The 11,333-nt window shown below is 32.2% G+C and overlaps 1 protein-coding gene and 1 long non-coding RNA gene across 4 annotated transcripts; both read right to left on the reverse strand.

Moving 5' to 3' along the window:
* Positions 1–5,583: 5,583 nt before the first annotated feature.
* On the reverse strand, positions 5,584–7,215 carry LOC104765972 (serine/threonine-protein kinase UCNL). The gene has a single exon (XM_010489768.3). The coding sequence runs from the start codon at positions 7,081–7,083 to the stop codon at positions 5,797–5,799; it is 1,287 nt and encodes a 428-aa protein (XP_010488070.1). The 5' UTR covers positions 7,084–7,215; the 3' UTR covers positions 5,584–5,796.
* A 1,536-nt stretch (positions 7,216–8,751) lies between these two features.
* LOC104765973 (uncharacterized) lies at positions 8,752–10,851 on the reverse strand. Of its 3 annotated transcripts, none has more exons than XR_015591272.1 (4): positions 10,604–10,851; positions 10,233–10,333; positions 10,033–10,121; positions 8,752–9,004 (listed from the first exon to the last, which is right to left on the reverse strand). It is a non-coding gene; the product is annotated as an uncharacterized LOC104765973 (long non-coding RNA). The 3 variants fall into 3 exon arrangements; XR_015591271.1 differs by having other exon boundaries at positions 10,531–10,828; XR_015591270.1 differs by having other exon boundaries at positions 10,581–10,791.
* Positions 10,852–11,333: the final 482 nt, after the last annotated feature.

An 11,333-nucleotide genomic window follows, 5' to 3' on the forward strand; every position in this document is an offset into this window, starting at 1 on the left:
ATTATTCGTAATATAAAAACTCGCTTTTTAAAAATCAAATTCACAAAATTATGTTTTATAATGACATTCAAGTCATGAGGTAGAATATACATTGTTGAAATAATTTCACATTACATAAATTAATACAACATATTAAATAGAAAATATACGAATTTTGTATAAAATAAAATTTAACCAGTGTTATAGTACGGATACTTATCTAGAATCATTAACAATATAAAACTTACAAAATAAGTGTCTTTTTCAAGTCATAATATTTAGCATTTGATTTTATTGTATAATATTTTATCCAAAAAAACTTTTAAAAACAATTACACATATTATATTTTATAAAAAAATTATAATATAAATAAAATGAATTCTTAATCTAGTTTTAGAATTAAACTGGCATTCAATTTGAAAACGTAAAACCATTGATAAAATACAATTTCCACGACTATTAAAAAGTAAATTAGTCAATTAGGTTTACGACTATATATTGGGAATATCAGAATATGGATATACATATGAATACCATACGCTACGGATACGTTCGTATTTATTGTAGCCTCGAGTAAGTTTTTTTTTTTTTTTTTTTTTTTCTTTCTTACATATTTTATACTACAAGTGCATAGTATTTGAATAAAACAATAGACTAGGAATGCATTTAGTTGGGTTGTTTTTTTAGAACATTTATTCTAGCGCCTAAAAGTAAATACATATAGATTGGTGAAAATTTTAATGTGGAAAAATTCAAATCACATGAAGAAGAACAACGAAAGAATTGAATGAAAACATTAAAAGAAGGCGTTGTGGGGATAATTAAAGCATAATTAAAAAAAAAGTGGTAATTAAATGGGGCAGAGGCAGTGCATGTGAGACTCTCTGTAAGCATATTGCGGTGAGTGTCAACCTCAGGACCTGTCGCTGCCTTCACTACATGGGTCTACTCTTTTAAGTCACTACATTCATTGCTTTTGTCTTAAAGATCTTTTTATGTTTCATTCATATTATTATTATTATTACTTACTTATATAGAAAATTCTAGAATTTGATGGGCTCATTAAGCTCTAGAGTCCAAAAATAATTGGGCCTATGTTGGTCCCCTATTTGATTGTGATTTTTTTATGGCTTAGTAAGTGTCAAACACAAATCTTGTTTTCACACTTTCTGGTATGCTAAAGTTGAGGTTATTAGATGATGTTCAAACAAAACCATTTGTATATGATGTATCTTATGTATTTGCTAATACAAGAAATTTAAAACCAACGCATAAAATTTAACTGTTGACAAGACTATGAAAAGAAGAAAGTGGTACAAGTTCTTTAACTCTCTCCCTGCCTTTGGTTGCTTATGGAATGAGGTTGGCCGAACACAACACGTGATCACCCTTCGTAATGTCTAAACCTTCTTTTGTCTTTTTTACTTGATTAGTTTGTTCCAATATTAATTATTTTGATGGGTTTTAGCATATAAAATTCAGATTGTCAGTTTTCAGAAATGCCAACCTATAATTATAGGCTTTGTCCCCTTTCGTTTTTTCATCCTTTATTCCTCTTTTTTGTATTTGTCTTTTTGATCAGTGCCACTCAAAATATATACTTTGTTCACTGTAAAAACAACTTAGCAGAAAATTGTTTTTTTAAAATGGAATAGGATATCTCTCCTATAATTGAAAACATCACAAAGAACCTAAATACATAATACCAAACAAGAAAGCAAAGCCATCGAATAAGTCATCGACTCATTGTAAAAATTAAAGACTATCTCAATTATATAACGGAGAAGAGTTAACTGTGAATTTCCGTATCTTTACATCACAAATGAGTCATTGTACAAAGACCGATAGACGACTTTTGAACAAACTTGTGTGTAAGAGATAAAATCACTTAACAACTCAATAGATAAATTACTGCTAAAAAAAAATTGGGAAAATTAGAAATAAAAGAAGTTTTTTTAAATCTTTGTCCATCTACACTTTTCTTTTAAAAGTTTGGTAAAATAGGTTTTAGGGTGTAAATAAAAGTCAATTATACCCTAAAAAACAATTCAGATTAAATTTGTATATTAACTATATATTTAGATTAAATGTGTAGATTTTTATTAGATAAAATTAGAAAAATACCAAATTAATTGAGATATTAGGTGAAAATTTAGTGGGCTTAAAAGATTTTACCGGATCATAAACATATGAAAAAAAAAAAGAATTCATGTGATTGACCGTTGGGGAGGCCATGGTTGAAAAGATGGTGCGATGGTGGACTGGGAACATGTGGCCATGGTTCTGCTCCTCGTTGGCTTCTATCTCCACGACTCATCTGTTTCTCTCTGTTTTTTTTTTTTTTTTTGAATTTAGCTTCTCAAAAGCAACACCAACGAAAGGGTAGAAATAAAATACAAATACAAACTTGATGGATTATTCACCCAGTTGGATCCAAGCTTTATTCAATAACGGATCTTCTATAAATTTAATAAACTTTTTCTGAAATTAAAATTGTTTTGTTCCTCCCGTAACCACATAACGCCACTATAGAAATAAACCCAAACTATAGATTTGTCTACTCCCGGTATATCCTCGTCTAATTTTCAATTGAAGCAGAGGTTTGTCAGCTCAAATTTTCAGTTTGATTTAGGTTTTCAAATTCTCTACAAAATCAAACTCTGAATTTTAAATGTATGTAAATTTGAAGAAGTTGTTATCGGGTGAAGAAGTTATAATCTAAAATTCATGTAAATTTAAAGCAAACATTCAATTTGGTTCTCTAGCCGGTCGTTAAAAAGCTCATCGGAATTACTTAACACGACATCAACAGACTCGATGGTGGTGATAACCGGTTTGATCCGGTTCAAAGAAAACCAGATGTTTCCAGTCTCGATGGTGGTGTATTTGTAACCAACTTATTAAAATTATATAGTCTACAAATCAATGTTGAGTACTTCCGTTTTATTATAAAGGGGATTTAGAAGGAAAAAAATCAATCACGTTAGGTTAAGTTATGAGCAAATCGATTTTTCTGTATTTGTCTTTCTTCTAAATATTTTAGAATACACATTCTAAAATATATTAGAACATATCTAAACAATAAATACAGAATCGTAACCATAAATGAAGATTATTCAAAAAATATTCACTTTCCTTATTTAATTTATTTTCTTTCTATTTCTATGGTATTCTAAGTTTTACAGATTAAAAATTCAAAAATATCTATGATATATCTTCTAATTATTTTAGTATACATGGTAAACAAGGTTGACAAAAAAAAAAGTAAACATGGAAAATATATTCTGAATTGATGTAGAATGAAGAAAAATGTAGAATACATATTCTTAATTTTGTAGAATATACAAAATTTAGGTTCTGAAGTTTTTAGAACAAATTTTCCGTCTAAACTTCATAGAACATGTACAAACTGTAGAATGAATAATCTAAATGTTTCAGAACTTGAAAAAATCGCAGAAAGTCTTTTCTGAACAATTTAGACAAGAAATCATCAATTTACAAACTGATTTTTGACACTCATAACATTTTTTTTTCAAATTTTTTTTACACAATTGTATACTAACAAGAGTTTCTGTTTGTTTTTTGGTTTAAACTCTTAAAAACTTCACTATATCTATTAGTAGGGGTATTTTCGTCACAATTGACAATCTTAAAAAAAAGTGTATATGGACAAAGGTTTGGAAAAACCTCCTTTATTTCTAATTTTCCCAAAAAAATTTATGTTTGAATGAATTAAATTTAGGTGATTAATGCTCATAAATACATAAAAAAATAAAGATTAAATTAGAGAACTAATAGAAATTTTGTCTATTTGTGAGATGGTAATTACGCACTTAGTAGACCATATATTTACCTTCTTTTGAGGATTTTATAAAAACTATGGAAATAATAATTGGCAATAATTTAGGAAAAAACATTTTTTATTTCCATTTTTTCTTTAAAACAAAAAATATTCCCAGTTTTTTTATTAATATATATTATTTAATTTAAGTTATTTTATAGATTTATTATTATGCTTTTTAATACTTTCAATTATATAATATTGGATTTGATTTTATCAAATTTTATTTGGTGGTTATTAATTTAAATGATTATATAAAATTGATATTTGATTAGATAAAACTAATTTTCTCTTTCTTTTTATGAGGGAATAATAGTAATCTGAGTCGAATGCGGAAGACAATTTGAAATTTTTAGTTTTGAGAATTAGATACTTATTAAAGAAATTGATTCATTGTATAGGAAAATAGACAGTCAAATTGATTCATTAGCTAGCTGTGTTCTTCGAATCATAAGTAATTTTTTAACACCAAAACATAACAACCATATCATCAAAACAAACAAAAACATCACGGATTTCTAATTAATTAAGCTGAGTCTTATATCCATTGTATAGAGAGGATCTTGAACCACTCATTCACATATCAATTCTTTCTCTTTGATAATTTTATGTGACACTATAAGGAACGATAATAACTTTGATTTCTAAAGAAGACGAGACAGATTAATTATAACTTGTTAGAAAATATATATCTGTCCTATACATAATATATTTAGAATCAACGTTTGAGTATTACGGATACATTTTTGACAAAGGATTGTTAGTATAATAATACCAGTAAATATTGTATTATAAATTTAGTTTCCGGCTTAGCAATTTCTTGCAATACTTCAAAAATAACACAGAATGTTCGAATAAAAGATTCTCCATGGATATGTTGTAATCATGTTCGTAAGAGCGTTGGAGCATCTTGACATGATGATATTTTGCTCGGACGACTAGATCTTTGTCAACAGAATTACATTACTAATCAATAATAAAGTAATGGAAGATGTGGCATCAAGGTGCCCAAACACTTTCATAAACATGTCTTAAGTGTAGTTGGGATTCACTTTGCCGTCTTAGTTCAACATCTTTTATCTAATCGGTAAAAAACCATTTACCGAACCACTAGAACTTTGATGATCCAAGATTAACTAATGAAAGCTTGAAGAATATGTAGTCGCTTTTGAGTGCTATCAACGTATGTATATGTGAACGAAAGAAAAGATATACACAAATGTGGGTTCTCAAGTGTAATTATGAGGTAACGTGTTTTATGGAAGGATTTAGACCGTGTAATTATGATTATATACATTCCCATCTCTTATTCTTTACTTATTTTAATTTTCTTTTGTTTCTACCAAATTTTCAACACAACCTCTGGTCAAATTTTTCGTGTCCAATCCAATGGGTGTGATTGGTAACCGAAAACAAAGCGGTACAAATGTACAGCTTTAATTTTTTACCAATCACAAAAACTTTACTAAACACTTTATTAAGAAGTTTACTCTCAGCATTTTTGTACCGCTTTCATGTACAACTATTTCTTACAGCTTTGCACTATTTCGTAAAAGGTTATAGCTCCAGCTTACAACTTTTTTGTACAGCTTTGGATACGTTACCACTGAGACCCAATATACCCACTAACTCCATCTTTCTTCCTTGACCTTCGAAATAAACTAATGATTTCTTATCATTATCCTTTTTAAAAACAAACCCTGTTTTTGTCTAATTTATGTTATTTAAAAATAAAAACATTTAGTATTGTGCAATCGAAATCTTCTAATACCAAATTATTATACTTTTTAAAAATTCTCACATCAGGAGAAATACATTTCCTTATCCAGTTTCTTGGTCTAACAATGATTTGCATACAAATAATATGACAATCAGAAAAGAAAAAAGAAGAAACTGAAAATACCCAAAAATAACAAAAATTTATATACAACTTTGTAGTTTGTATAGATCCCCCCCCCCCACCCCCACACGTGGATTAGAAATCAATAAACGGATCGTTTCTACGACACACGTGCGGCGGAGACCGTAACGGTGACGGAGGAGCTGATGATGGCGTCGTCCTCAGCTTCTCAAAATGTTCCCTTATATCAAACCCACCTACCGTTAATTCTCCGTCATCTCTTAACGGGATAAACGGAGGTCGTGACACCTCCGTTAACAAATCCCACCTCACACCCGCGAAAAAAGCATGCTCCTTTACCTCCGCCGCGCCACGGTGGCTACCTAACCGCCTATCCGGATCCTTAACTAGCAACCGCCGTATCAGATCAGTGAGGTCGTTGGGTTTTCCCGCCAATTCGGGTTCCTTCATCAACACGTTACGAAAAGTCTCCTTCTTGCTCTTCCCTTTGAACGGCGTCTCTCCGTACATCATCTCGTATGTTAAAACTCCGAGAGCCCACCAGTCGACGGAGAAGTCGTGACCGTCGCCGCGGATTACCTCCGGCGAGACGTACTCGTCGGTTCCGACAAAGGAATTAGAACGTTCGCCGGAGGAGAAACTCGTTTTTCGGCGATTGATCGGGTTAACCCGAGCGGATCTCGTTTTCTTCAACAACCGTGTTTTGTTTTTGCTCTCTGTCGCCGCCGGTGAGATCAACCGAGAAAAGCTCAGACTTTTTTTACGATCGATGCTTAATTCCGGGTCGGGTTGATAGAATTGGGGCCGGGTGGGCTTTTTGAGGCTCCGGGAAAGGTCGAAATCGGTTAAGGTAACGTGACCGGACTGCTGAATGAGTATGTTCTCAGGTTTCAAGTCTCTGTAAGCGATCCCCATGGTATGAAGATGCTCAAGCGCACAGACGATCTCAGCCACGTAGAATCTAATAACAGAGGAGCTGAAAACGCCGTCGTTTTGACGGCGAAGGAGTACATTAAGATCGCCGCCGGAGCAATAAGGTACGGCCCAAGCGAAGTATTCCGGTGACTCAAAAGAAGCTAAGAGACGAGGGAGGAAAGGGTTTTGATTAGAATCAACGGAGAGACGACGGAGAACCTCGATTTCCCACCGTGCACGGCGGATAGAGGAAGCAGAGGATTTGTGTACGAGCTTGACGGCAAAGGGAGGAGAAGAAGAAGAAGAAGAGGTTGAAACGACGTCGTCGTGTGCGAGGAAGACGGTTCCTGTTGCACCTTTACCAAGGATTTTGAGAGCTTTGATTGAGTCAATGTGGAGAATCTCCGGCGGTGATGATGGTGGGGACGATGGTGATGTTTCCATTGAGTGTGAGTGATGAGAGACAAGTGGGTCTGAATTTTGCATTGTGTCTCCTCTTGCGTCTATTTATATTATTGTGCTCTCGTTTTTTTTTTTTTTTTTTTTTTTTTTTTTCTTTTCTTCCTTATGCAGAAAAATTGTTTAAAATAGCTAATTATTATCCCCTTATTATGGCCATCAAAATGTATGTCTAATAGAAAAAGGTTGCGGAAGATATATGCACACGTAATATAATCTATCATTTTATTTTCTTTAATAGGATAATGACACCATGACTAAATGGCATATAAACGTACCTACTATTATAAGATGATCTACTTTTGTTTACGATATTATTGATTTTTAATATAAAATAGTGAAAGTTTGATATGAACTATTTAAAATGCCGTTTAGAATCAAATTTATTCGGAGACTCGAAAAAGAACCGTCCAAGATTGTAAGCTAAAATATTCTCTTAGTTCGAGAATCGAGATCTTAAAATATATGTTCAAGGACGTGTTCATGAATAGTGACGATGGACTGGTCGAATTCTTCTTCAAACACAAAAGACCATATATATGATGCTAGTTCTTGAAAGAGGTACATATGGTTGTTAAGGAATGTGTGATCACTGTTAAATGGACCATACGATAGAGCTCATTCAAGGTGATTATGTAGTCGAATGACTATATACCATGACAGAAGAAGGACAAATGAAAATATTTATTGATTTTTAGCACAAAGTTATTCAGAACTGCGGAACAAATTTTTAGTTATTCGTTTGAACTACCATCATTCTATAATGCGAGCAAAGAATGCTGGATATTTCTCTTCTAGATACAGCTCGTGTCATGTGTATAATATTTTTATAAAAATTTCTATTAATGCATGTCCAGGTTGTCGAAAATAAGACCAAAAAAAAAAAAAAGCTATATGTTAGTTTATAATATACTTATTTGTATAATGATAATATACATCTCCTTTTGCTTTTCTTTTTATTTTTTCCTCCTTCACGACAAAGAAAAAGACTTATAAATTTGAAGGAAAATAATGAAGGGAGTAGAAATAATGGAACACGTGCGGTAACATAATGCAGTAGAGCTAGCCAATGTGTCGACAGGCCAAACTGGAGCTTCGCAACCACCACATTTAAATCTAAAGCTAAAATCTTTGTTTAGTGCTAATCTTTGGCACGCCCGTACAATTATTAAACCTACTTTTCATTAATCAAAATTAATTATTTCTATCTAGCTATACCGTCGTCGTATACTAAGGAATGCCTAACTAAAATCTCACCTTCGAAGTAGCGACGTATAGAAGAATAGTTGTGTATAGTTACGATTTTATTTGTAGGTATAACTTATGTTTGGTAGCAAAAAAATATTTGTTACTAATTTACCACAAAATAATTTAATAATTATTTGGTCGTAGTAAATTTTTCATCCGTTACTAATTGTGGTAATTTGCTACTAATTTGATACAAGATAATTAGTAGCAAATAACGACTGGTTGTGACAAAAATTTATCGCAATTTGCCACACATTGAATTGGAAAAATTTGTAACAATTAGCTACAAAAAATAACGAACAAAGATATAACAAATAGATACAACATGCTACTAGTTCTCTCTAACAAATTTGTGACTATTGTTGAATTGTATTTATATAAATATTTATATTTTTATTAATTATTTATAAATTATGAATAATGTTTTACTTTTGGAATGAAATGATATTAAAATAAAAATATTATATTTATTATTATGAAACCATCATTTTAAAAAAACTGTATTACAAATAAAATTAAAAACATAATTAAAAATAAGAATACTTCTAAAAACTGTAGTGATACTCCTAAAAACATAATATAAAAAAAGTAGACGAACACACTATCCTTGGAAGGAGTCTTGAATCTTGCTTTTAAAACATAGCTGTGGAAAGCAGACAGGTAAACCTCCCCTGATGGCCTTGGGTGGTTTTAGTTGCGCCTATATGAAACATAGTAAACACAAAACATCGTTAATGGAAGTTGAAACTTGTTCAATTGGGCAGCAGCTGTTCCGTACTCAACATTTCATTTTTCTACTCTAAAAGCACAATTTACAAAGATATGATACATGTTGGAAAAAAAGAAGCAGGCTAAAAAGAAAAATGGAGTCATCATCATCAATCTTCAATCATATATGATACCTCTGTACAGCCCCTGAGTACTATTTTGACAAAATAGTTAAGTTCTACAAGATACTTACAAGGAAACAATGGCAAAACAGAGAACATGAGACGTAGGATTTACTTGTTTGGACAGAAACTGAAAAGCCAATCTAAATGAAGACCTTCAAATTCAATTCATATGAGCATTTCCAACTTACGTAACCATAAGCTATATATGATGGCAAGTGGCCTTTGTATGATATCTTTGCTACCATGTAAATGTTTAGAGTAGCCCAAAATAACCAGAAAATACCAAAAGGGAACCAAGTTGAAGAAGAGATCCGGGACACACAACACAAGACTCGTTCACCACACCACACCACACCACAACACAAGACTCGTTCAACACAGCACAACAAAACAACACACAACAGAACACAGCACAACACAACACAACACACAACACACCACAACACACAACCACTAAGGCACTAACATTAACAAGGGACTTAAAGTTAATACTCGTTCACCACACCACACCACAACACAAGACTCGTTCAACACAATATAACACAACACAACAACACACAACAGAACACAACACAACACACAACACACACCACAACACACAACCACTATGGCACTAACATTAACAAGGGACTTAAGTTAATACTCGTTCACCACACCACACCACAACACAACACAACACTAAAACTGTAGAAACAAGAGAAAGAGGTGAACTTTCGGGTTGAAAACTATCAAATAGACATATGCATCAAAACAATACAATCAATTGATCTCAATCCGTGTTAAAACAGAGATCGAGAGAGAGTTATATAAAAGAAGCAGAAGCAGAGGAGCTTACGAAGATTAGAGTAGGGAGAAGACAAAGAGAACCGAGCCGGGATCTGCTCCTCGTCGCTTTGTTCTTCTTCTCCTCCTCGAAGTGACAAACTATGTTCAAGCAAACGAACAATACCAAAGTAAGAGAATTGACTTAGTGAGGATACAAAAAAAAATCAAAGAAGGAAAAACAAAAGTGAGTGATTAACCAGAGAGACAAACCTCCGCATCTGCCTCTTTACTTCTTCATCCTCTGTAAATCAACAATGGTTGAGTATACATCTCTGCGCAACTATAATTTCCCTCCTTGAAATACAAAATGGCTGCATTAAAACAAAGTTTCAGTCTCTCAAATCAAAATTAGCCAATACTTAAAATGGGGAAAGATTAGAGAAACCGAAATATCAACGAATTACTATCCATCGTTTAAAAACTACAAACGCAGAGGAAACTCAAGATGAGATCTATGTGAAGCAGAAACAATTGTGTAACATATATAGAAGAGTGTGAAGAAAACAACCTGCTCTATGTGAAGCAGCAAAAAAAAAAACATCAATCGAAATTGATAACCTATTACTGTCGCAAACCCTAACTGGAGATAGAAGAGCCATAAATCAAGCGACCCAGCCACCATCGCCAATCACCGGAGACCATAACCTCTAAATCAATCTCTTGTCCGTTCGATTCCGCCGTAGACGACGGCGCTTGGCTCATCACCAGCGAAGGGATGAAGATGAGTTACACCTTCAAACCAATAAACGAAAGTATTAAGACTTAAAAGGAAGATGTTGAATAAAACCTGGGTCGAAATAGAGGATAAATTTTAGTAACAATTTACCACAAAATATATTTGTAACTAAATTGTCACTATAATCCTACAAAATTCTACAAATTTACTACAAAATAGTTTATTTTTATTTTTGTCACTAATTAGTAAGTAACCGTCACAGATATTTGTTACAGATTACTTGTGTAACAAATTTCGAAGCTATATCATCCCAATCTTTTAGTGATAGTTCTTTTTATGATACATTATTGGGGTATATACAATTACATGGTGGAGATAACATTGACCTGTACATGTACTCTATATATATATATATAGTTATATACACATATATGTTGGAATAATTGTGTTCTTGCTTTTTTAATTATTCAAACTTAGTTTGCATGCATGTAAAATTAACACAAATAATATATTTTATGTGACGCTTTTGACTTTGACGTACAAGAACATATTATAACTTTCTCTATTAATTTTAAACTTGAATTATCTCAATTTTGTCTATTTTCAATTTTCATTGATATAATTATACCCTATTA

The sequence above is a fragment of the Camelina sativa genome, chromosome 19 (assembly GCF_030686135.1).
Source record: "Camelina sativa cultivar CO46 ecotype springtype chromosome 19, ASM3068613v1".
Taxonomy (NCBI): domain Eukaryota; kingdom Viridiplantae; phylum Streptophyta; class Magnoliopsida; order Brassicales; family Brassicaceae; genus Camelina; species Camelina sativa.